Genomic DNA, 27466 nt, shown 5'->3' with positions numbered 1-27466 from the left:
AGGAGGATACAGAACATGGGGAGGGTGGAACAGGGGCTGAAGCGGCAGTCTGTTTTCCAGCAGCCGTTCCTGAACCTCCACCAGACGCCAGAGCAGCCCCAGCGTTGCATCCTTCATCCTCTGGTCTTCCTGCCGCCATCTCTCATCTCGATCGTCTCTCCTCTCCTCACGTTGGTCCCTCCTCTCCTCACGTTGGTCCCTCCTCTCCTCACGTTCACTGACTTCTTTCCTATACTTTGAAACTGTTTCCTTCCACTCATTCAGATGAGCTCTGTCACTCCTGCTGGATTGCATAATTTCAGAAAACATGTCCTCCCGCGTCTTCTTCTTACGACGCCTTATCTGTGATAACCTTCGGGATGGAGGAGGGAGGCTTGAGGAATTTGCAGCTGCTGTAGGGAGGGGAAAAAAGAGAGAATTGTTTTAAAAGCTACATTTTGCAGAACAATGCTTATACTCTTTCACAGTGACCAACACTGTTCACGTTACATAGCACATGTGATTTCTGTGCAAGGTCGCATTTTGCCTCTTAATGCTGAGTGCCTGTGGCTTTGCTGCTAGAGATCAATCACAGGTCTGGGCAACAGAATTCGGCTTGCATGTGGCCATGGTAAGCTTCAGCGCCGTCCGTGCTTTCCAACATACCAAGCATAGCTTGTAGAGTGCTGCAGAAGCCTGGCCAATCTCAGCCAGTTGGGGGGGGGGGGGCAGTGTGGTGGTGCTTGTCTGGGCCCCTTCAGGCAAGTAGAGTGCTGCGGTTTTTCTGTTAACATTCAGCAGCACCAGAAAACAAACTAACCCTGCAGGAAGATCCCTGCAGGCACCAAACTACCCACCCCCCCGCCGACGACCCCCCCCCTCGCCATGAATTCTCTGGGATGATCACGGTACCCTCCCCCCACCGCGTGGCTGGTAACAGGGAAGATCCCTGCAGGCACCAAACTACCCACCCCCCCGCCGCCGACCCCCCCCCCTCGCCATGAATTCTCTGGGATGATCACAGTACCCTCCCCCCACCGCGTGGCTGGTAACAGGGAAGATCCCTGCTAGCCAAACGCGAAAAACTAACTGCAGGGAAGGATTTATTTTCCGCCACAGGCAAACAGCCCAGTAGGAACGGCCACCTCTGTCCCCTTAATTAAGTTCCCGTATTTCAACCAGGTTACCAGGAGTGATATCACTCTCCTGAGGATTACACAACAAGATAAAGAACGGATGTTGCTTGAATGCCAGCAAACACCGGGACCATACGCTGCCAGGCTTTGTCAGGCAATGATACCAGATTACTTGCTGCAAGCATGGCGTGGTCAAGTGTCCTACCATGGAGGAGGGAATAAGGATGCACTGCCCAGAAACCTTCTGGCAAGGCTTTCGGAGTACCTCCAGGAGAGCTTCATGGAGATGTCCCTGGAGGATTTCCGCTCCATCCCCATACACGTTAACAGACTTTTCCAGTAGCTACAGACTTTTCCAGTAGCTGAACTGACCGCGAATGCAAAGTCAGGCAAAGTAATCATTAAAAACTGTTTGCTTTTAAAACAAGTTTTATATTTTAAAAGGTAAACTCACCTGAGGTCCCTTCCATGGGGTCAGAGTCTTGGGTACTGGCTTGGGAGGCTTGGGAGGGTACTTCAGTCAGGGTGATAAAAAGATCCTGGCTGTTGGGGAGAATGGAGTGCTGTGTGCTCTCTGCAAGCTCATCCTCCTCCTCCTCCTCCTCTACCCCCTCGGCAGAATCCTCAGGCGTCGAGACTATCCCCGACCCAGAATCCACGAACAAAGGTGGGGTAGTGGTGGCAGCCCCCCGTAGAATTGCATGCAGCTCGGCGTAGTAGCGGCATGTCCGTGGCTCTGACCTGGAGTGACCGTTTGCCTCCTTTGTTTTTTGATAGGCTTGTCTGAGCTCCTTGACCTTCACGTGGCACTGCTCAGAGTCCCTATTGTGGCCTCTCTCCATCATGCCCTTGGAAATTTTTTCAAAAGTTTTTGCATTTCGTCTTTTAGAACGAAGTTCTGCAAGCACTGAATCCTCTCCCCATACAGCGATCAGATCCAGTACCTCCCTCACGGTCCATGCTGGTGCTCTTTTTCGATTATCAGCCTGCATGGTTACCTGTGCTGATGAGGTATCTGTGGTCACCTGTGCTCTCCACGCTGGGCAAACAGGAAATGAAGTTCAAATGTTCGCGGGGCTTTTCCTGTCTACCTGGCCAGTGTATCCGAGTTCGGATTGCTGTCCAGAGCGGTCACAATGATGCACTGTGGGATAGCTCCCGGAGGCCAATACCATCGAATTGCGGCCACACTAACCCTAATTCGAATTGCTAAAATCGATTTTGGCGCTACTCCGCTCGTTGGGGTGGAGTACAGAAATCGATTTAAAGGGCCCTTTACATCGAATTAAATGGCGTCGTTGTGTGGACGGTTACAGGGTTAATTCGAATTAAAGCTGATAAATCCGAATTAAAGTCGTAGTGTAGACCAGGCCTTTTACTAAAAATATCCGTGACTAAAACATAGCCTTAATTATAACAGTTGGTTCTGGGGATAAAGAGACTGATACAGGACCAGATGTGACTGGCCAAAAAAAGATTGCCCCTCATCCTATTGGACATAGACCTAACAACAATGACCATGTGTTTGTTTGCTCCAAGCTTGCTTATGGCAAGTCATATCTAGACTGTAGCCACTCACCCTGAAAAAGCTCCAGATGGTAGGGCAGCATACATCATTCTGAGGCTTTATTTGCTACACTGGTGTCTTACTGAATACATAATCCATTGCAAAGTCTGTCCTGCTATTCAAAGCCCTCCACAGAGCTTGCCCTAGCAACTACAGAGATAACCCCTCACTTTTGATCATTGCCTCCCACCATAATTATATTTCACTGGAATAATGAAATGATTGAGCAGTATGGGAAGGTTTGTGAGCGCAGGTGACAGAACTGTCACAGGTGCTAGACCAAGGCTATGGAATTCACTTTTGCAAGAGAAGAATTTGTACAGGCTGCACCACTTTCAGAACTCAATGCGAATCTCTTCTTTGATTTTGCGTTCCCTGAATAAGTTCTTCTGATGCAAAAACAGAGGCAAAGAGAAAAACCCTAGAAACTAATCAAGCCAATTCTACTACAGCATGAGATGGAAAAAAAGAGAGAGAGAGATGGACATCTACTCTGAATTCTCCTGCAGTACTAAAGATTCACAACAAAATGTATTTGGAGGATGTGGAGGTTGACCTTTGGCTGTCCCTCAGTTTGTATTAACACCAGAACACTTAGCTACTCCCTTGTAAGAGGTGCAAATCTTATCAAAATAAGAGGCTGCTCACAGAGCAGTATTTATGGTGTCTTCACTGCCAGGGATGAAGGTTATTCTCTGGGACAGTGTATTGCATTGTAGATTTTATGTCCCATGCTTAACAAGGAATGAAGAACAGAAGCTTAGACTCTTCCTGTTGGAAGAGATTTTGCAGACACCTATGCCCAGCTGTTTGGAACTGGAATGTTTTTGATGCTCAAGCCAGATCTGAGAAATACTTGGGAATGAAGAAATCCACAGGCAAAGAATCAAATGACTGGACGCTGAAGCTAAACAAATTCAGACTGGGACTAAGGTATAACTTTGACAGTGAGAGTAATTAACCACTTGAACAATTTACCAAGGATCATGGTGGATTCTTCATCACTGACCATTTTTAAATGAAGATCAGATATTTTTCTAAAAGACCTGCTCTAAGAATTATTTTTGGGAATGACCTGTGTCATAGAGGAGGCCAGCCTAGATGACTGCAATGGTCCCTTCTGGTCTTGGAATCTCTGACAGTGAGATGAACTCAGCACTGACTATTTTGTTGCCACAGGGGAAGTATGATAGATCCCATGAGCTCAGACTGCCCAAAGAAGGCAAGGAAGCACGGGTTTGGGATGCATGCTGTTGAGCAGCTTTGATACTGAGGCATTTGGGTCCAAAGGATTTTTTCCTCGTGGAGGTTGTCTTGGTAGCAAGAGAAGTAAAAATGCATAATGCTTCAGCACAACTGTCTCAGCATTGTTTGGGTTATTTGCTCTGAGTGCTCTTTTGTCAGGTGTTCTCGAGTTCCACCTTGTTTTCAGTTTCTATAGTGGACTGCTAAGAGGTAAAGATTAATGTCCCCTCGGCTTTCCATCAGAGGAGTAAGTCAACAAGGCTGTTTTGTTCACCACAGCTCTTGCAGCCATCTAGCTTTCAGCATTCTCTAGAAAAGCAAACTACTCAAATATAAAGGTGTCGATAAGCTGGACCATGGATGATTATAGTGCCACTGACAAGCTACATGAGCAGACGCACACAGACAGAATAGTGTAGTGGAACAAAATGCACTCCAAATCCATCACATATAGCAATAGAGAAATTTTTACTGCCTGGCCCTCAGCTGCAAAACCATACCTGGTAGAGCTATTCTATATAATGAACCAGCTTATCAACCTTTTCTTAGACTCACTGAATTCATACATTTAAGAGATTAGAACATTGAACTTTCAGTGAGTATATTTTACGGCTTTGAGACAGTTTAACTAACTCTCTCTAAGGTTTGACTGTGACCGCTTTAAACTAAGCTGTTTGAATCTTCCTGAAGGCTTTCTTTCATTGGTCATGTGGAAGTAAGATATAAAAGAACATTGTTATATGTAAAAAAAGCATACAACTGTGTGCCCTCATAACCAAGATATTCACAGCTCCGAACCTGTCTGCATTATAAGCATCGTGTCAAAAGAAAAGGGCTTCAAATTTCCTCATAACAAACAAGTCCATTAACCAGATACTATACTATACGTAAGCTGGCAAAAATCATTGCAGTGCTTCTTCACCATAGCATTAATGTTTTCACCCCTCAGTTCACAGAGTTCATTTATCCCCTAAATAGGTCAAACAACTAGGGCATCAGGTGTTAATATGTAAGATTAATGTTTCTTGGATCCTAAAAGAGATGGTATATGCATGAAGCAACCTACTGAGGAGCAATCATGCTGGCCAGCAAAGTAATAAAACATTGGCGATTTCAAATTATCTCTTACAATTTTTGCTACTGCTTATTGTAGACTTCTGAGATGAATTCAAATGAAAAATGAGAATTGCAGTGCATATTTCAAATACTATCAAGCAGACACTATTATGCTGCTAATGACATAATGAAGAAAAGCATTTTTAATAACCCAGGAAATGGCAATAGTGATGCTACTCTTGAGAGATTTGCTAGAGGTTTTTTCTTTTTCAGGAAAACTCAAAGTATGAGCAGCTAAACACTTAGCTTGGCTAGCCGCCAGGGCCGGCTCTAGGCACCAGCAAAACAAGCTGGTGCTTGGGGCAGCATATTTTAGGGGCAGCATGGCGCCAGAATACCGCCCCTAAAAATGTGCCCCGGCCGCCCTAGCTCACCTCCACTGCTGCTGCCACGGCACACGAAACAGCTGATTCGCGCGCAGCTACTCGCCGTCCCTCCCAGGCTCTCAAGTCTGGGAGGGAGGGAGGGGGAGTGAGCAGCGGCGCGCAAATCAGCTGTTTCATGCGCCACGCCTCGGGGTCTCCCCCTCCCTCCCACGCTCTCAAACCTGCTTCTCCCCCTCCCTCCCTCCCAGGCTTGAGAGCCTGGGGGGGAGGAGGCAGGGCTGGGGATTTGGGGAAGGGGTGGACTTGAGGCGGGCCCGGGGGTGGGGTAATTAAAGAACGGGGGGGAGGGAGGTGGCCAAAATTGTTTTTGCTTTGGGTGGCAAAAATCCTAGAGCCGGCCCTGCTACCCCCACCCCCATTATTTTAACCCTGTAATGTATATTACATAGATTACTGCAAAGATATGCATTTATAAAATGTCTTAATTCTAAACACTGAAAAATTTACTAGACAAAAAAAAAAATCAATACTGCACCTATTTTCTGTCACCTAAAAATCTGCAAATAAGACTTGGATCACAAAGGTTTGCATGTCTTCTCTAAAGGAAGATTATTTTTGGTCTCTGATTCCTTATGTGCGTCTCTGACCCTGAAAAGGATTGATCACATCACAATGCTACAGAGACTAAGGGTTGTCACACAGTCTTGAGAGGCTCACGAGCAAGAATACCAACCTTAGGGCAGACTGTTAAGAAGCAGGCCACAAATCCCAAAGTGGTTGAAAGTTCTACACTTAGATTTCACCAACTAAGTAAAAAATGTGAACTTCTCAGGCACCATACAGCATTAATATGGAGTCACAGACAGTCCCATGGGGAATTGCACTCTATCTTGCCACTCAGGCAAGCTTGACTATGATAGATGGCCACTTTACACCAAAGATCACAAAATATTCACCTTACTCCCAGTCCCAAAGGATAAGTCACTTATTCCAAGTCAATTTGCACCTTACATCTCCCACCAAAGACAATGCTTGTAGCCCATCCTATAGTTATAAAGATTTATTAACTAGAAAAAAGAAAAGTTTTTTTACAAGGTTAAAACAGGTAAGCATACACATACAAATGAAGTACAGTCAGGTTTCAGAAGGTAATAGCAACTTCTATAGTAAGCAGACTCTGTATATCCTCTAGGACTAACCCAGAGGAAACAGGAAACTCCTTGCATATTCTTGAGGTCAATATTATGGCTGGACAACGCTTGGTATTAGCTGAGCTGCTGCTGTTTTCTTTTAAAAGCCTAAATTAACCTTGTTGCTATGACTGGGCATCTGAGATATCCAAGGTAACAGGGAGTCTCTTTTCCTTCTTGCGTTCCATTTTACCCAGGGAAATCTTGAAGGCCAGTATGATAGCTAATTCCTAAGCAGAAGCACTCATCTGTCTCCTATCACCAACTGTATGGCTGATGGATTCTTGGATACAAAACATGCTACACAAATCACTTGGATGGAGATTGAGGATAGTGGCTAGCCAATTAACCTAATGCACAGCAGGCTAGCAGGACACTGCAGAAGCAGCATCTCCAGCCTGCAGAAGCCAGAGCTGGTACTGATTTCTTTCCCCAGTCCCTTTATCCAAAGCTCCCTGAAACTCCATTGCAGTTGTTTAACTTCTTTCTCTATAGTACAAGGGTTCACTTGAGTTTCTGCAGTAATCAGCCTTCTTTACTTCTCCTAAAGGTATATTGATGTCAGCGTGCTGTGTTGTGCTGCAGAGGTAGCTGCAGACTAGTATGCATGCTGGAAATTGTCTAGGCCTCAAATTTACTCTGATCTTTTAAATCCAGGTTATTTAGACAAGGTAGCAATGGTGCTCCACCAAATAAGACAGAACCGCAGTCTGTGATCCAACCAGGCTCTTGTATGCAATTTCAGAGACTATCAAACAGATTCAGCGGTGTTGTTTCCATTTACTCTCTACAAGAAACTATGTGATCATCTTGTCTGGTGCAGAAAAATGAAGAATCTTAACTCACTTGTAACATTACTTCTATGAGGAAAGTTACCAAATGATTTCAAGAAGTATCCATTTCATAGATGGAAGACTAAGACATAGGGACAAATTCAGCACTAGACTCCAGTTACATCAGTAGAGTTGCACCAGCTCCCACATGGACTTAATTTGTCTAATTATGTCAATTCTGCTATTACACCAATAAAACCAGATTAATTTCAGGCTTAATTGAGGGTTGCATAGATGTGATGGAGAAAAGTTCATCCAATGAGGAAGGTGGTGGGAATCCTTAATAGTTCAATTTATGAATACATCTAAAAGGCACATTTGTGAACCAATTGCGTATTATACAAATAGGAACATTGGTTAAAAATGTAAAAATATTTATTAACAAGTGCTTTGATCTTAAACTATTTTCTGTTCAATGTAAAAAAGTAAATATTACATATGTATAAATAGCTTTAGTCAAATGCAGGGTTTACACCATGAAAAGATCTGAATTCAGTATCAATATCTGTTTAATATACTAGAAAAAGGAATTGGTTTATCTTTAATATACTAAACATGCTCACCCTTATATGTAAACAATACATACATTTTAAAAGTGTAGTCAGCTTTAAGTGATCATTGTGATTTGTTTAAATCCAAATTGAACTGCTGATTTGCACATTTTACAGGATGTCAATTTTTTAAGTTACACATTATCTGGAAATGATTTTTTTTTTTTTTTTTTTTTTTTTTTTTTTTACCACACTCTTACAAGAGTTTGATGCTCTAATCAACTTTACAAGCATTTTAATTACAGAATACAACCAATATACATCTTAAAATATCCATAAACTTCAAATATGCATGTGAAGCAAAAAAAGTAAAAAATGAAATTCTAACACTTATGCCATTGTAGTTTAACTGTTTGGTAGACTCTTGATCCTTTTAAGAGATTAAGAAAAATATTGTAAGAAGCTGAGCAGTTACATACATTACAAAGATGCAAAAAGCCATAAAAATTACTCCTGCAGTTCTTCAGTGAGGTACCCTACTGCAGATACTGGAAACTGATGTTATGTATTAATTTACCATGTAAAAAGATTTAGGCAATATTTTCTATTCTTTAATGGCACAAAGTGGAGAAGTTTCCACACATTCTTAGTGAAACTTTTTTTGTATATACAGTAGTTATAGCATATAGTTGCATTACTCCAAAGTAAAAACACTATCAGGTGATTTAGGCACAAGTTTTAGGTTGTTTACAAAACAAGGAGGGGACAGTTTATAAAAGCTAATATGAAATGAAATATTTTGATTTTTTTTTAAATCTAATGAAATATTTAAATAAATTGTCCTCTGCAGTGTTATAAACAAGTATTGCACGAATGCTGACAAACCAGAGTATAAAATTGAGTAGACTAGCAAAAGTCAATCTAGTTTTTACTGCCTAGGCCAAGTACAAGTTAAATAGCATGTACAGTGAAAAAAAAGTTAGTGGCCTTTATTATTAGCAACACTGTACATTTTAAATATATGGTTAAATTCACAAGTGTCATGTTTATCTGTACTCTGTAGTATAGCTGGAAGTGCAGATAAGAATCCTTTATACAGTAATAGCAATCAAAGTGTCATTCCCTGGGTTTAAAACATTTTCAATTTGTAAATATTTCTTTTTGTTTTAAGACAAATTCACATTTGCCTATAAACATATGGCATTTTCCCCTCCCCCCACTCTTAATGCAACTCAAGCAGACACCCTATAAATATAAACCCAAAGATTAATCTATAAATCTGAAACATACAGTGAATGACAAACATTTCTATTTGAGATGTGAAATGTCATTCCACAGTGTTGTAAAAAAAAGCAGATTGGACAGTTTATAGTAGTTTCTATGTGCATCTTGACCTGTTGAAGATCACCGAGCCAGCGCAGGATTCAAATGAGGCACCATACTATGGTGAGAGCTGCCACAATGCCATTCAGTATTGCCATACTATAGCCCATGTGGAAGGAATGTCCTGTCAGTCTCCTAGAGTGAAAAACAGAACGCTAATTAATACAAACAAAAACGGTAAGAATCAGAATTCACAAGGAAGTTACCTAAGGTATATTAAGGCCTTTATGGTTCTAAAAGTGTAAAAGTAACTATTTAAGAGGATTGGAAAGTGACATCTAGGTCTTCAATTCGAGACAGGCTTAGGATAGCTGACGATCACGCACTGATGGCTTTTCAGGGGGTTGGCACTATCAGAAGCAAATTAGATTGTGTTGGGCTCCTAGTGAATTTCTGCCCATATTCACAAAAACCTCATAACTAGCATCCTTGTTTACCTCTCTGCTCGGACTACAGAGAACTGACTGGGCATGAAGACTGAAATACCCCTAATTTTAAGAAGGGAATATCCTGGTGTGTGTGGCAGGGATGGGGAAGGGGGGTATTGTTAACTAAAAAGTGTCCCTAAGCAATAATAAAAGACAAAACTGGGATAAGCAAAATTTAATCTAAATTGATAGACATGCTAGGATTTCCAAGAGGCAATAGCAGATTAAGAATTCACCAAAACCATCTTTGCCAAAGAACAACTTACACATCACTGGGAGTATTGTTCAGCCTATCATACAAGTCCCATCTAAAGCTCAAAGGAGGGGAAGAAAATTTGCATTAAACCATGTCACAAAATATTGACAAAAACAGAAGTATAAATCCCTACCCCTGCCCCCCACTTTTCTGGCCACCAGTAGTATGCTTATTACTACAAACAGGTAGCTCTGCAAGCACCGGATCTTTCTAATTTACAAAGTACAGTTAATGCAAGCTTTGTATAATATAACCAGAACTATATTCTCCACAATTTTGTGGCTGCAGATTCTGCCACAAAAATCTAAGCTTTCATTTAAAATATGCTGTTATGGTGCTGAAGCTAGCCTTCCATATGTAAAACCGTGCAGTCCTAACTGAGTCTACAGATTGAAACAGTAGCTTCGAAGTATGAATGGCCCTGTGTCTCAATGTAACACAAACTCAGAAACTTGATGATAATGTAAAGTGACAATGATTTAACAGATGATCATTTTACCAGTTACATCCAGCTATTCCTCACTGTGGGACTCAGTGAAAGGTAACAGTCAGTAGAGCTGTTTGTAGTTAAAGGCTGCTAGGATGGAAATTAATGGTTTACCATCAACCATGGTCATTCTGGCTGGTGCAGCAGCTCTCAATAGACTGATAGTGTTTGAGGACAACCACACCCCTCCCCAAAACCCCACTCATTACAGTCACTTCTTATCCCTTATTGGGTGCCAACAAATGCAAAAACTCCCTACTAGGGTGCACAAGCCTTTAGCTTTTCTTCTGGCAGACAATATGCAGTATGAGTTATCAAGACTCAATTCTATGACAATAAAAATTTGAGCAGAGAATAAATTGAAACATTCCAAAATAGAGATCAGCAACATAAGGAATATAGCCCACATTGTATTATTCTTTCCCACAAATAGTCAAGAACTCTGAATTTTGAAGCTGTTGCAGAAATCTCAACATGCCTCAGAAAACAAGCAGCCTTGGTGCAGAATTTAGGTCCAGCATGCTAGAGAGTAGCATGGAATAATTAAAATATAAAACAATTTTAGAGACTTAGAATATACTAAGCATTTAGAAGTGTCATATTAGTACTTTGCAAAGACTTTAGTACAACACAAAGTGACAGTTCTACGTTAACTGCAGAAAACGTGTGTCTGTGTCAGGGTCAAATCTAGGTGAAGTATCCAGAATTATAATATGCATCTCAGAACTATATTACTTCCCTTTTCTAATTGAACTAAGTCACAGATCTACCTGCAACTGATCATATTTTCTGAAGGTTTTATTTCAGGAAAATTTGATTTTGTCTCCTTAATAGTTTAACCTTGCCAAGTGCACTGTAAAAAGGAAACCATCAAATGCTTTGCAAAGTTCCTCTACAGTGCAATACAAAACAAAAGATGCAAGGATGATAAATTAAGACCATGTTAAGAATGCTGAAGTTGCACAGTAACTGAAAGGCATGAATTAAGGTTGCATGCACAGGTTTAACACTGTCCACCCCTGCACTTCCATTACAATACAGTCTACTTACACAATGTATTTTCTGTGGTGCACACTGAGTAAAGCTCAGCAGCTCATCTCAGTCACTGCATTTTATTTATAAATGTACTCATGCTTAGGCCTTGTCTACACTACGAGAGTAGTTCGATTTTACTTAAATCGAATTTTTGGAATCGATATTGCAAAGTCGAACGTGTGTGTCCACACTAAGGACAGTAATTCGACTTTGTGAGTCCACACTAACGGGGAAAGCGTCGACATTGGAAGCGGTGCACTGAGGGCAGCTATCCCACAGTTCCCGGAGTCCCCGCCGCCCATTGGAATTCTGGGTGGAGCCGCAAATGCCTTCTGGGTAAAAAAAAAAGGGGCCAGGGTGCTTTTGGGTAACTGTCGTCATCCGTCCATCACTCCCGCCCTCCCTCCCTCCCTGAAAGCGCCGGCGGGAAATCATTTCGCGCACTTTTCCAGTCATTGACAGCGCGGACGCCACAGCACTGTGAGCATGGAGCCCGCTGCAACCATCGCTGCAGTTGTGGCCGCTCTCAACGCCTCGCAGCTTATCATACAGGTTGCCCTGAGGCAGATGCAGAAAAGTCAGGCGAGGAGGCTACGTCAACGCGGTGATGGCCTGAAGTCTGAGAGTAGCACAGACCTCTCAGAAAGCAGGGGACCCAGCGCCGAGGACATCACGGTGGCAATGGGTCATGTTGATGCTGTGAAACGGCGATTCTGGGCACGGGAAACAAGCACTGAGTGGTGGGACCGCATAGTGCTGCAGGTCTGGGATGAATCACAGTGGCTGCGAAACTTCCGCATGCGGAAGGGAACTTTCCTTGAACTTTGTGAGTTGCTGTCCCCTGCCCTGAAGCGCAATGACACCCGGATGCGAGCAGCCCTGACTGTCCAGAAGCGAGTGGCCATAGCCCTCTGGAAGCTTGCAACGCCAGACAGCTACCGGTCAGTCGCGAACCAGTTTGGGGTGGGCAAATCTACCGTGGGGGTTGTTGTGATGCAAGTAGCCAAGGCAATCGTTGATGTACTGCTGCCAAAGGTAGTGACCCTGGGAAACTTGGAGGCGATCATAGATGGCTTCGCAGCGATGGGATTCCCAAACTGCGGTGGGGCCATAGATGGAACTCACATCCCTATCCTGGCACCGGAACACCAGGCCAGCCAGTACATTAACAGAAAGGGCTACTTTTCCATGGTGCTGCAAGCACTGGTGGACCACAGGGGACGTTTTACCAACATCTACGTGGGATGGCCGGGCAAGGTTCATGACGCTCGTGTTTTCAGGAACTCTGGTCTGTTTAGACGGCTGCAGCAAGGTATTTACTTCCCGGACCACAAAATAACTGTTGGGGATGTGGAGATGCCTATAGTCATCCTCGGGGACCCAGCCTACCCGCTAATGCCCTGGCTCATGAAGCCCTATACAGGTGCCCTGGACACTGAAAAAGAACTCTTCAACTACCGGCTGAGCAGGTGCAGAATGGTGGTGGAGTGTGCTTTTGGACGTCTCAAGGGGAGATGGAGAAGCTTGCTGACTCGCTGTGATCTCAGCGAAACCAATATCCCCATTGTTATAGCAGCTTGCTGTGTGCTCCACAATCTCTGTGAGAGCAAGGGGGAGACCTTTATGGCGGGGTGGGAGGTTGAGGAAAATAGCCTGGCTGCTGATTACTCACAGCCAGACAGCCGGGCGATTAGAAGAGACCAGCGGGAAGCGCTGTGCATCCGGGAGGCTTTGAAAGCAAAGTTCCTGAGTGAGCAGGGTAACCTGTGACTTTAAAGTTTGTGTACAGAGAAGCCGAACCTGCCCCCGTTTCTTTACCCAGTTCATGTTGACTATCCTATCCAGTTACATACCCCCTTCACCCCACTTCCAACACACGTTTCAAAATAAAAATAGTTCTACTTTGTTAAAGCACACCGTTTTCTTTAATACTGTTTTCGCGGTAATTTTTTAAAACTGGGACGCAGACTGTGGTGCGGAGCGGGTGTAGTGTAGTCGCGCGAATGCAGCTTCTAAACTCAAGGACTGACAGGCTCCGCTGCGGTGGGATGGTTGTTTCAACGGAGCCTGTCACCCCTCCTGATAGGGACTGTGTGTATGGGGGGTCTATGTGACTTTGTGGCAGGGGGAGGACGGTTACAGATCCCCTGCTGTGTGGCTCTGTGATCCTGCCTAAGGACCGCCGCTTAAGATCTCTAACTGCCCTCCCCTGCCACAAAGTCACAGAGCAACCCACCCCCCACCACATAACATGAAAACAACCTCCCAGACTAACCAGGGTAAGTAGTCACTGCATCACTGCACTATGTATGTGCCCTGCTGCTGTGCCTGCCCCCGACTATGTACCCTGCCAAAGGTGACTGTCCTGTCCAATTACCAACCCCCTTTCCCCCCCTCCTCCAAAAGAACATGATGGAAACAGTAGTTAACAGAAACATATTTTTTATTATCAACTACACATGGAACTGGGAAGTGAAACTTGGACGGGGGCTTGTGTCAGGCGGGAAGGAAAGAACTTGTCAAACTTTGGGGAATGAGAGCCTTCTGCTGCTCGAGCTCTCTGCAGGGGTGGAGTGAGAGTTAGCAGGGACTCTGCCGCCTCTCCTTCTGTGCACTTTGGGTGAGGGGAGTATGGGACTTGGTGGCGGGGGAAGGCGGTTAGAGATGGACTGCAGCGGGGCTCTGTCCTCCTGCCTCCGTTCCTGCAGAACATCCACAAGGCGCCGGAGCGTGTCCGTTTGCTCCCTCAGTAGTCCAAGCAGGGTTTGAGTCGCCTGCTGGTCTTCCTGACGCCACCTCTCCTCCCGATCCATGTTGGCTTGGTGCATTCGGGTCAAGTTCTCCCGCCACTGGGTCTGCTGTGCTGCCTGGGCTCTGGAGCAGGCTATAAGCTCTGAGAACATGTCCTCCCATGTCCTCTTCTTCTTATGCCTAATCCTCCCTAGCCTCTGGGAGTGTGATGACAGGCTAGGTTGTGAGACAGTCGCAGATGGGGCTGTGGGAATGGGAAAAAGGGAGTGAATTCCTCAGAAAGATAAATGTAGTTGTGAACAAAGAACATAGTCTTTCTCTGTGAACAGGACCATGCACAGCACCTATCACATGCGCACTCAGCACAAGGTCGAATTCTCGGCCTTCGCATTCAGTGTCTGGGGTTTTGCGGACCACATTTGAGAACCGTGTCAGGACAACGGAATTGCTCTTGCACGCAGACATGGTAAGCCGTAGATTCGTGGCAGCTTAAAACTTTAATATTAGCAATGGCCTCATTTCACATTGAAATCAATGTCGGTCCCTGCTGCCAGCAATCCGGCAAGCAGGAAGTCTGCTCCTGTGCCACACCCTCGCGGCTGTCCCCGGGAACGATCCCTTTCGGCTGCCCCTCTCCCGCCTCCACCGCGTGGCTGCAAACCAGCGGTTACAGTTCTGTAAAGGAACGGTAAAGCAGTCCCAACACTAACATTCCCCTACCTCATTCAAAGCAGGTCATCATGAGCGACATCACCCTCATGAGGATCTCTGAGAGCGACAGACAGAGAATGCTCCGGGAAAGCCTCCAAAGACCAGGGCCGTATGCCGCCATGCTGTGCCAAGCAATGATTCCGGAGTACTTGCTAGTCTCGTGGCGCGGCAACGTGTCCTACTACGGAGGACCCAATAAGGCCGCTCTCCCCAAGAGCCTAATGCAGCGGATTTCAAATTACCTGCAGGAGAGCTTCCTTGAGATGTCCCAGGAGGATTTCTGCTCCATCCCCGGACATATAGACCGCATCTTACTGTAGCTGCAGTAGCAGGGACTAAACAGTAGAGCGGCTTGGGCAGGACAATCATGCAAAACCGGACATTGCTAGATTTTTTTTCAATAGTTGCACTGCCCATGACTGAACCGTAAAGTTAATCAAACTAATCATGAGAAACCCATTTTTTAAATTGTTAATATTCATGTTCTGTTACAAATAAATGTTTAGATGTTTACAACACTTACTGGATGATCCTTCACCAGATTCTGTGTCCGGGGTAACGGCTGGGGAGGGTTGGTAGGGGATCTCTGTAAGGGTGATGAAGAGATCCTGGCTGTCGGGGAAATCAGCGTTGTGAGCGCTGTCGACTGCCTCGTCCTCCTCATCTCCTTCCTCATCTTCCCCGTCCGCGAACATCTCCGAGGATCCGGCCGTGGACACTATCCCATCCTCGGAGTCCACAGTCAGTGGTGGGGTAGTGGTGGCGGCCGCACCGAGGATGGAATGCAGTGCCTCGTAGAAACGGGATGTCTGGGGATGGGATCCGGAGCGTCCGTTTGCCTCTTTGGTCTTCTGGTAGCCTTGCCTCAGCTCCTTGATTTTCACGCGGCACTGCGTTACATCCCGGCTGTATCCTCTCTCTGCCATGTCTTTAGAGATCTTCTCATAGATCTTTGCATTCCGTCTTTTGGATCGCAGCTCGGAAAGCACGGACTCATCGCCCCACACAGCGATGAGATCCAAGACTTCCCGATCAGTCCATGCTGGGGCCCTCTTTCTATTCTGAGATTGCACTGCCATCAGTGCTGGAGAGCTCTGCATCGTTGCCAGTGCTGCTGAGCTCGCCACGATGTCCAGACAGGAAATGAGATTCAAACTGGCCAGACAGGAAAAGGAATTCAAATTCAAATTTTCCCGGGGCTTTTCCTGTGTGGCAGTTCAGAACATCCGAGCTCTTACTGCTGTCCAGAGCGTCAACAGAGTGGTGCACTGTGGGATAGCTCCTGGAGCTATTAGCGTCGATTTCCACCCACACCTAGCCTAATTCGACATGGCCATGTCGAATTTAGCGCTACTCCCCTCGTCGGGGAGGAGTACAGAAGTCGAATTAAAGAGACCTCTATGTCGAACTAAATACCTTCGCGGTGTGGACGGGTGCAGGGTTAATTCGATGTAACGGCGCTAACTTCGACATAAACGCCTAGTGTAGACCAGGCCTTAGGAGGCTAGTTACACCTCTGTCACCTTTCTGTTCTTTCAGAGCACCTGTCTCAGGTTTCGAGCCTCTTGCCCTTACGTGCCTCAGGATGGAATCTTACAATTCTACTCAGACTGGGATTTGGGTGCCCTATCCTTGTACAACAACCCCCCGCTTACCAGGCAGGTCCACCTCTGTTTGAGCACCTACTTGATTCTTTGGCAATCTGTGACCAGCGATATTGACCACCAGCATTCTTAAAATAAGATGTTTTTACTTAGCAGTTGAAACAAATCATTAGAGAAAACGAGAATACACACAGGCCAGAGAGACTGACTAGTCCAGGGGTTAGGACACTCACCTGGGAGGCTCAGGTTCCAGTCCCTGCTCCAATTACCAGTTTGTTTGTTTTTTAAATTAACAGTGGAATAGCACCAATAGGACCCAACCCAAACTTACAACCTAGAATTACCCAGTGATTAAGGTACTTATCTAGGAAGACCTGGATTTAAGTCCCTGCTCCAAATCAGGCAGAACTGGGATTTGAACACAGGTCTCCCACATACCAGGCTGGTGCCCTAACCACTGGGCTACTGGCTATAAGGGAACTGGAACAACCACCATAACCTCCTGTTTTTCTTGAGAAAGAGCTTTTCTGGCTTAGGCATCTACCTCCAGAAGAGGGTTCACAGCGTGAATTCCAAGCCAATTAGTGCCTCCCTGAACCCCAGAGTTAGGCGCTTAACTCCCTTTGAGGCAGGGGACTTAGGCCCCATCCCTCTCTTTGGCACTTCTTACTGCCTAGCTTAGGCAGCTCCACACTTAGCATGGTGGTTTTTGTCAACCTTTCTTAGGTGCCTAACTCCCCATGTGTTGTATGGAGCCTGGGCACCCAACTCAAGGCTGAGTTCCACAAGCTGGCAGGACAACCAAGCAGCCTACGAATTTGGCTTTAAGTTTTCATCAGAAAGTTCCTAGCTCTCATAGTTCCAAAGATTAATTGAATTCAAGCCCGTACTATATAGTTGTGTCTTCTTAAATCTACAAACAATGCCCCTGCTACTGCTCACTACTTGCCCATTCTGCAGTGAAAACTGACCACAGAGACTTTCCTGATGCTTATGAAGTTCCAGCTGCTAGTTACAAAAAAAAAAAAAAAAAAAAAAAAAAAAATTCAACCCTGATAACCATCAGAACAATTTTCACTCTCCTACTGAAGGACACCCCAAATGAAGACATAGATAGAAGAAAGGTAGCAGCGAGTGCCCCCCCGCCCCCTAACGCAGCTGCTGGGAAGTCTCAAATGTAGTAGACATCTACTAGTAAACGAATATTGGAAACTGAGCCCTATGTGGGGACCACAAACAGCACCCTAATACAAGTCCCAGCATGCTCTATTTGCAAGCAACCTGGAATGGTGAGAGGTAAGCATGGCTTTTTCCTGGACAGAGGAGGTTGTAGCCAATTAGTTCGCTTTATCACTCACATATTATGTCATATGTAGTCAATGTGTGATGAACAGATACAAGTAGGATAGGACTATGGGAGTAGAAGATAGACAAGTATTTAGGAGTAATTAGTGTGTATTAGGTATATACTCGTTCATAAGCCGATTTTTTTTAGTAAAAAAAGGGAAGCATCAGAGACTGAGGTCGGCTTATGAATAGGTATAGAGAGGGAACGGTGGGACACAGCCCCTCCCCCACACAGAGGGAGCAAGGAGAGGCAGCACAGCCAGCAGAGACAGAAGGAAAGAAGCGGGGCCAGAGTCTCTACTTCTGGCCACGCTGCTCTCCCCCCAGCCTCCAAAGCAGCTGCAGCTCTGGGGCTGGCAGGCTGCAGCCATGCCACTCGGCCCCACCCCCTAGAAAAGGCTGTGGCGGCACCGCCCAGGTGCCAGAGCATGCTGCAGCCACGCCGTCCAGCCCAGCCCGCTGAAACATGCTGCGGCCGCGCTGCCCAGACTGGCCAGTCAGAGCAGGCTGTGGCCATGCCACCCAGTCTGCCAAAGCAGCTCCAGTCAGGTCAGAGACATCCTCCCCTGGCCTTCCCCAGATAAGGTGGGATGGGATGGGAGAGTGTGGGGGTCCAAGGCTAGGGGTGGGGTTATGTGGGGGGTGGTCACTGGGGTTACTCCCCTGACTCCCAGCTTCTCCCCACAAAAAAATTTCCCCACCAGTTGCTGTCCCGGCCTGTCAGGGTAAGCAGCTGGCGTGCCAGGACACTTAGTTTGTTTACCTTGAGCGTCCGCAGGCACAGAGGTAAACCTAAATAAACAATCTCGGCCCACCAGCGGCTTATCCTGATGGCCCGGAGTTTGCTGACCCCTGAATTATAGGGTCGGCTTATATACGATAAGTAAAGCAAGACTGTAATGCAAAGCCAACAGGCTAAAGTCTGTAAGATTTCAGCTTAGCCACACTAGGCCTCAGGCTTAAGGAAACTTGACATGAGTGGGTGACCTAAGACTAACCCTATGCCAATAAAACCACATGCTCACTGTAAAGGATGGGCCAATAGGTGATGTTATGGAAAATAAGTCACAACATACCTGTCCAGACTGCAAGACACCTGATTGTAACATCATGGAAAGTTCTGTTCTGACCACAGGTTACTCTGGAAACCAGTTGACATAAGCAGGGCACCTCAGAATTTATGGCATGTAGAAGTACAGATAAGGAAAAGGAAGGTAGAACCCTCATGCATATGCATAGGGTATTACGCATGGTCAGAACAAGATAAGAGGTTCCCTGGTTGAGCTAAAGTAGGAAGACCACCCCAGCAGGAACCGCCCCTTGATCGATGACAACCTGTTGAGACACCCACTAGACTAATATCTTTGGGTATGTGAGTATGCTTACGGCATTGGCTATTGCTTGGGCTCTCTCTGGTTGTGTAGGGGTGCGTGTGTGTGTAAAACTTAAAATACAAACAAGATTTTCTTTTACTTGCAACAGTGTTTGCCGTCATTATTTGTTCTTTGTGTGCTCCACCGTATCTCCCAATTTAAGAGAACTGTAAAGGTTAACTTTCACTCCATTTATCTGAAATCTGTAGCACCATAGGAGCTGTGCTGACTCCCTAGAGACATTATAGTTTAACCCAGGACTACCCAGTCAATTTTAAATAGAGGCTACAGGGCCCTCAAACCTGTTTAATCCTCTGATATTTAGGCATCTGGCAAATTTTTTTATCCCTACGTATGAGCGTGTGCGCAGACAGAAGCAAGGGAGTGGACAAGTAAGTGTGTCTATGTAAGACAGTGACACTGACAGATAAGTTGGAGAAGTGGGTGAAGAGAAAGATCTATTTTCGTGGGAAGAGATGCAGCATACACGCTGCATGGCATCATGGAAGTTAATCCAAGGATACTGTTCTGTATTAATGACTTCAAAACATCTACATCCAAATACTTGGCAGAGCCCTCCTTTGCTGGTGTTGGTGCAGAGAAACTTCAGTGGTGGAGCCTTACTTACTGCAGTGAAGCGAGTGCCGTTATCACACACCCAGGCTGAGGTCAGATGAAATAAAAAAAGTGCATGTTCAGATGCCCCAGGCCCCGTTGCTGCTCAGGGCCGCCCAGAGGATTCAGGGGGCCTGGGGCAAAGCAATTTCGGGGGCCCCTTCCATAAAAAAAAGTTGCAGTACTATAGTAACATGTATTTGGAAATGTAAAGAATAACCAGTGAAATACATTCAAAAATTAATTTGTAATAATTTGAAAATACACAAAATACATTATTTAAAAACATTAAATGTTTTAACGGTATGTAACTGCAAATGTATGCATAATGGGCTATCGCTGGGTGATGGTTGGTGCCAATGGGCTGTCGCTGCCTGGGGGTGGCGCTACTGTTGCCCAGGGCTGGGTGGGGAGCTGGGCTCTGGATCGGGGGGTGCCTGGCTCAGAGGGGCTGGGCTCAGAGCTGGGGGTCGGGGGGGGGGTGCCCAGCTCGGAGGGGCTTACCATGCTGCTTACCCCCACCTCCTCCCTCTCCCAGAGCCTCAGTGAGCCGGGTCCAGGAGCTCCTGCCGCTCAGCCCGCTGGAGCTCGCAGTCCCGCCCCCTTACCACGCGGCTCCGAGCGGGAGGACCTCAGGCCCTGCCTAAGCCACACCGCTGCAGGGCTGTCCAGGGCCGCTCCTGGACACGGCCCGCTGAGGCGCCGGGAGATGGGGGAAGGTGGAGGAGAGCCTCTGACATTCTCGTGGGAGCCACTGCGGGGCCTGGGGCAAATTGCCCCACTTGCCCCCCCCTCCCCCCCAGGCAGCTCTGTTGCTGCTACTTTCACATGCTTCCCTCTATTCCCATTAAGTCTCTTCCTGTGTCCTGGAGATAAACTGGAGGGATTAAAGCATAAAACCCACTGGATGCAAGAACAGTGATTTTGGAAAGGTTGTACTCTTCTCCCCTTCAAGTTTTTGGAAGGTCAGGGTCACTTCTTAGGCTGTCCCTTTTCTTCTTCTCCCCCAACAAGAGTAGCATTGGGCCCCCATAGACACATCCTGGAAATACGTTCAACATGCAGGTGCTCAATTCCCTTCTCTGTCTGAGACAAAGCAGCACCCAGGAAAAAATGCTGAGTGTATGACTGGTGCTCTGGTCCCCATATTGTCCATATGGTGACTGAAACACAACAAAAAGCAGAGTGCTGAACTTCTAGCTGGACTTTCATGAATGGGTAACTGCATTTTTGAGCCATGCTAATACAACAGTAGCTCATCATAGGCAAGGAATGATTATTTAAAAGTGGATGGACTAGAGTACATGCTGCTTCTTACAATGCAAAAGGAGGTGCATTACAAAAGCTTTTCATCACATTTAAGTATTTAAATCAAAAGATGAGAACAAGTGTGCAAACATAGCTTCAATTTTTAGTTTTGACATATTTTTGCATCAGACCAACCTTTCTAAGACATCTTCCATTGTGTAATAAGCAATGCTGCATTATTGTTGAACAGTGCCAAATTCAAGCAGGTGTGCCGATAACACTTGTCCAACTGATTTAATTTCCCATGTGACACCATATGGATTGCCAATCTGGTCTGCACACTTGAATATCAGGGAAAAATGCCAGACAAAAAAGCTCTGAGGTAATACAAAATTTAGTTTTTCCTCTATTCAATAACTGGTGGTAGAAATAGTAGATATTTAAATTAAAAGATTAAAGCAGATATTAAGCCAAACATATTCATATTGAACAGAAATACCTGAGATAGTGAACATATGGAAAAGTGCTTGTATCCTGAAATAAGTACAAATCTTTTCCATTTTACTACTTAATTCTTCTACAGTAAAATTAAACGTGGTCATGATGCCCGTTTTCTACCACTTTCTTAACTTTAGGCACACGTGTATCAAACAGATTTGTACATCTGAGGCTGGCAAATCACCAGACACCTACCTACACTCATTTGTAGGATGGAAGCTATTAGTCTACATTTACTACAGTTAGAATGAAAACCAAACCTCTGCAAATTCAACAAGGAAGTCTGAAAAGATGGAACAGCTTTTTATCTAACCGTATTATCAAATGCCCAGCCTACCTTCCAGAAGTTACTAGATTCTAGCAAACCAAGCCCTCTAACACTTCATAACTTCACCAACTCACTTCTAGCCACTCCCCTTATCTTCTAGGCAGTTGTGTAACTTTAACAACATAGCAAAACGGTTGATTGTCTCAGCTTCCTTTTAATCTTAGAATACTTACAGTTTTCATGCACACAGATTAAAACTAGAGCCCAATGATTCTAATATCAAAGAGTTTTCAAACAGGATATGTTCACATACATACTTTAGTATCAAAAATTCAAAAAAGCAGAAACATTACCAGGCTGTCTTTTCAGGGAAAAGTGAAAAGTTTTCCCAATCTGGTGTATGAACCTGACCAAAGCTATCTCAACTCCAAAAAAGAATAGACACAGAGAGTAGCAGAATTCTTCATATTTAAGGATGATTGGTACCCTTCCTTTGTTAAATAAGGTATTGATAAGATCTCTTAAGTATCAGGCACACCTTGTGTTTTAAAGAACTAAGATGGGCAACAGCATGAACTACAGATGATGAGCCTCATGGAAACCAAAAACATCCTTATCAAAAACCAGCTGAGACATTGAAAGCCCAGGACTAGCACATTATAAAGATCCAGAAGACTAGTCTGGAGCTGATCTAACTTACATGAAAAGGTCACAAAAGCGATTACCTGAAGGAACTAATACAACAAAGTAATTTTTATGTTAAAGTAGTTCCTCGTCACATCTATTTGGGAGTATAACTTTTGGCCTTGATCATAGCTTTTGTTTACACACAGAAGACCCATACAAGATAAGAATCTAAGCAGCTTCTCATCTCTTCAATCAGAACTCTAGTTGCTTCAAACTGTGCATATGACCCTCAAAGTGCATGGCCTCTCAGCAAAAGATAACAAGAAAACTAATTTCAACTGAATATGTAAGTGTTAGGTTTCAGAGAAAACCCAGTTAGTGGATATCATGATGCACTGAGAAATCAAGAGAATGTACTCCAAAGGGAAATCAGACTCCATACCAATGCTGTATTAGTCTTGCAGAAATAGCATACAATCTATCAAGCAATGAATTTCTCCTCCTGAGAGAGACAGCCTATGCTTAGACAGTAATCAAGCTGAATTGCAGAAGTTATTGCCTAATTTATCCTTTAGGGTTTTTTTAAACATTTCCCTCATACTAGATATGTTAACCAGACCAGCGGTTCTCAAACTGTGGGTTGGAACCCCAAAGTGAGTCACAACCCCATTTTAACAGGGTCGCGAGGGCTGGCTTAGACTTGCTGGGGCCTAGGGCCAAAGCCAGATCTAAAGCTTGAGAAGGCTTCTGCCCTGGGCGGTGGGGCTCAGGTTACAGGCCCTCTGCCTGGGGCTGAAGCCCTTGGGTTCGGCTTTGGCCTGAGGTGGTGGGGGTAGGGCTTTGCCCCCCAACCCAGGGTGGTGAGGCTTGGGCTTTGGCTCCACTGCAGAGGGCAGCAGGGCTCAGACTTCAGTGCCCCATCCTGGAGTCATGTAGTAATTTTTGTCAGAAGGGGGTCACAGTGCAATGAACTTTGAGAACCCCTGAACTAGACTGTAGTTTAAAAAGACTTTTCTAAAAAAAATGGGGGGAGCAGCAGAAACCTTGTAGTGTTGGTTCCTTTCATTCTGCAATGAGTTTTTCCTTGGACATCAGTAAAATGTCCACAAATCATCTTTAATTTCATTTTCTACTACTACGATTCTTGATTAAAAGAGTGTGGCTCTAGTGTCTTGTCAATTGCTCTGGCCTTTTTATTCTTGCACTTTCATCCTTAGCTTCATTATTTGTTCTTTCAATCATATTTCAGCCAAGCCAAGCTTAAAAGTTCTCACATACAGAAGACGTAAAATAAAATAGCAATCTTATTAAAAAAAAAATACATCATTTGTCACCCCGTGTCTAAAGGCGTCAAAGCTTTATAAAAAATTTTTTCATGGTATTAAACTAGATAACATTTGCTTCTTTGATTTAGCATGGTTCTCTTGAGCAATTAGTGACATACACATGGCACTCTGATAGCATAAATATAATCTAAAGTCAAACATAAGCATAGAACCACTCAGGCCACAGGGACATGGTGTGAAATATGCCATATTATTATGAAGGAAATGCTTCATTTTGAAGATCTAGTACAATGGTAAATTATCTACTTTTATTATATGTGAACAGAAATTCTGCCAAAAAGCAGAAAATGTGAAAGATTCCAGCATTCTTGGGTGGGAATTATAAGCAAGTGATTTTATGAAAAGCTAAGACCAAAAAAAAGCCAGTTGAACGTTTGGTAACAGGGAAATTTCCATTCACATATGGCACAAAAAACCACCAAAATACTTGTGTGTTATTCATAAATACAAAAAAAATCAAGACTGTGCACATGAAACTGGTGGGTTACCTAAAGTTAATGGGAAAAGGGCTTTTGTTAATTTCTTCCAGTTTTTGGATATACTTTTGTATTGCACTTTCCCTCAACTCTGTAGTCTGATACATATCACATCTTATTCTTGTTTGGAATTCTTACTCCTGGGGGGGATTCTGTGTGACTGCAGAAAACGCCCCCACCCCCGCAGAATTCCTGTACTTCAGAAAACATCAGGGAAGCAAAGGGAAGCCATGCAGGTGGGTGAAACCATGGGCACAGATTTTTGGGGGGAATGCCCCCCTCCAAACAGAGGCACAGCATGGGGGGGCACACGGGATTACATGCCACTGCCTCTCTCCCTCATTTCTGCAAGCACAGAGCTGCCCACCTGAAGGCTCAGCTGAACGCCATATCCTAGGTCCTAGTGCCAGTCATGGTCCCCTTCTGTGTGCTGGGAGCGTTCGTGACTTCTATGCAACAGTGAGTGCCAGTGGTGGGGCTGGAATGGGGCAGGGAGATGGGGAAGAAAGGGGAATACGGGAATCGCGGGGGGAAGCGGTAGCCCAGCTTGCGGCATCCCCTCGGCAGCAGCTGGGGCTCCCCCATTAAGCAGGCCCATTGAACCCTCACCCTGACAAGGCCTACCCTGCTTCACCTGGACCCTTCCGACGAAACCCCCACCCCAAAAGATCCCCACCAGCCGCACCTGGACCCCCACCCTATCAAGCCCCACTCTCCTGGAATCCGGAACCCCACCCCATCAAGCCCCACTTCCCTGGCACCCGGACCCACGCCCCCCTGAATCCCACACACCGACCCCCCCGCCAAGCCCCATCTCCCCACATCAGCCCCCCCCTGCTGAGCCCCAACCACCTTCACCTGGACCCCCTGCAGAGTTCTACTGCCCCTGCACCTGGAACACCCCAATAAGACCCTGTGCATCCAGATCTCCCACTGAGCCGCTCATACCCAGACTGCCCCACACAGAAACCTCTCACCCCACACCTGGATCCCCCCACACTAAGCCCCTCCACACTTGGATACTGCTGGGCTAAGCCTGCCCACACCCGGTGCAGAACCCCGGGAGGTTTCTGGGGCAGACCCCGCCCTTGCACTGTGTCAGGGTCAGGTGCAGCCTCACTGCCAAGTCCCTGTACTGGGGGAGGTGGGGGCTTCAGGGTCATCTCCTACCTCAATGCAGTCAGTGGCCTGTGCTCCCCACTGCCATGCTGGAGCCACATTTGACAAAATAAATTTGCAGAATTTTAAAATATTGTGTGCGTAATTTTTGGCGCATAATTTTTATTTTTTTGGCACAGAATTCCTTCAGGAGTAAATCCTGTGTGCAAGCAGCCACAATTTCTCCCAGCATTAATGGTAGCAGCTTCAGAACTGCTGGCTCCAAGGAGCAAGAGTCTAAATTTTTCAAAAGCATCTATTAATTTCAGATGCTTCCATTTTTCATTACCCCACCTGAGACACCAAGGGCCTGATTTTCCAGATGTGATGAGCACCAATGGTTTCAATAGACTTTATGGAAGTTATGGATGTTTAACACCACTGCAAACAGGGCCCTGTGTGGCTTAAGTCGAACACTTGGAGGCATCCAACTCAGGCTTAACTCAGCATGTAAAAAGTTTCTGGTACTCAAAAATGAACACCCCCCCCCCCTTTAGTTCTATTATAACCAGCCATATGATATCTGTTCATTAATTCATAGCTTGAAGAACCCTATTCCATGCAGAGGTGGCCCTCTAGAACTATAAAAGGAACATTTAATATTGTATTCATTCTCAATTTCACAGTGCTTTAGGAAAGAAACTGTTTTAGTCATTTATATGGAATACATGGGCCCAAAGAGTCAATGGTGTTAATATAACCCAGTTATTGTCCAACATTAAACAGTTTTAAACAAGGTTCAGTATAGAGAGACCTCAACCTGCTTAGTACCATGGCAAACATACTATTAAACATCCTTTTAACCTTTAATAACGGTTCTCTCTGTCTTAAAGCATTTGAAATGTAAACTATTACAATAAGGCTTTCATTTTAACAACATCCCTTGTTCTCCCCTTTCCTTTTAGCTAGTGAGTTTTTTAGAAGGAACCCTCCCCCCCCTTGGTTTACAGTCTCTTAGACAGTAATAACTGTCATTTTGGGGGAAAAGAGAAGTTAGTGGTGACAGGCTGAAGCTGTCCTCACTGCTGCTGTGTCCTAAGAAGATTAACACACCAGAGGAAAGAGAAAAGAACAGCAAAGACAGAAAATAAAGCTTCTGTCTCTGGTGCTGATTCTCACTTGCAACCTCACTGCCAGAAAAACACAGGCCAAGCACACATCTATCAACCACTCCGAGAGATGGCAAACCCATAAGCATTGGACTGTTTAGGGCACTGCTTTTAGCAGTTTTTTCTGGTCAGAGGCACATAACACTGTCGAAAAATATACCATCTTGGCTGGCTAAGCCAGACTCTTATTAGAAAGAAGGGAAAGGAGAGGGATAGGAAAGAAGAAATAAGGTAGGGAAGGAAAAGGACATGTGTGGGAGGGAAGGAGACAGTCTCACATCCCAGGTGGTGGCTGGGATTCAGCTCGAGCCAGTAGAGGTGGTTATGTCATCTGGGGGACTCTCTCTGGCCTAGTCTTGTCAGGACATCTCTTAGGATCAGGATGACAAAAGCCTGAGGTCCCAGAAGATGGTGGGGATGGCGGCCATCATGGTAAAGCTTTTCTCCAAAAATCTCTTTAAGGACCTTGTAATGCCGTGCCACTCACCTCTTGCAAGCACCCCCGGGTTCAACTGCATGTGCCTGCACTTCCTCTCTGCCTTGTGGTGAGTCTTCAGCAAACCAGCCCTCCGGCCAAGTCACACACAGTCTGTACGTGAGCCAAAAATCAAACCCCTTCCGGGATACAAATCCGACCAGGCCTATCTCAAAGCCCTCAATAATGTCTCTACCTGCAGCCCTATCCCTGGGCTCACTCCTCAATCAATCCAGCAGGACCTATCGCAGTACCCTGGTCCAAACTGTCTGTCAGCCCCTTCAGGGCTCCCTCAAATTGTCCCTGCTCTTCAAGCAGTCCTGGCCCTGTTGTGGGGACATGTCCCGCAGGGCTCCCTCCATGGAGATTCTTCACTTCTCTGGGCCTT

At 45.4% G+C, this 27466-nt stretch overlaps 1 protein-coding gene across 4 annotated transcripts in view; it reads right to left on the bottom strand.

The window, feature by feature from the left end:
• Positions 1–8135: 8135 nt before the first annotated feature.
• Positions 8136–27466, bottom strand: part of ARL6IP6 (ADP ribosylation factor like GTPase 6 interacting protein 6) — a 28680-nt gene continuing 9349 nt past the window's right edge. For 2 of the 4 annotated variants that reach the window (XM_034785972.1, XM_034785969.1), the window contains 2 exons: positions 9961–10002; positions 8136–9401 (listed from right to left, as the gene is read on the bottom strand). In XM_034785972.1, the coding sequence (XP_034641863.1) occupies positions 9308–9401; positions 9961–10002 (136 nt within the window). In that variant the 3' untranslated portion in view covers positions 8136–9307. Of the gene's footprint in view, positions 9402–9960; positions 10003–18961; positions 19922–27466 lie in introns of all 4 variants that reach the window. The other 2 variants (XR_004647683.1, XM_034785970.1) reach the window with 2 other exon arrangements.

Source organism: Trachemys scripta, chromosome 11, assembly GCF_013100865.1.
Source record: "Trachemys scripta elegans isolate TJP31775 chromosome 11, CAS_Tse_1.0, whole genome shotgun sequence".
NCBI lineage: Eukaryota > Metazoa > Chordata > Testudines > Emydidae > Trachemys > Trachemys scripta.
This window is presented reverse-complemented; position numbering and strand designations above follow the sequence as displayed.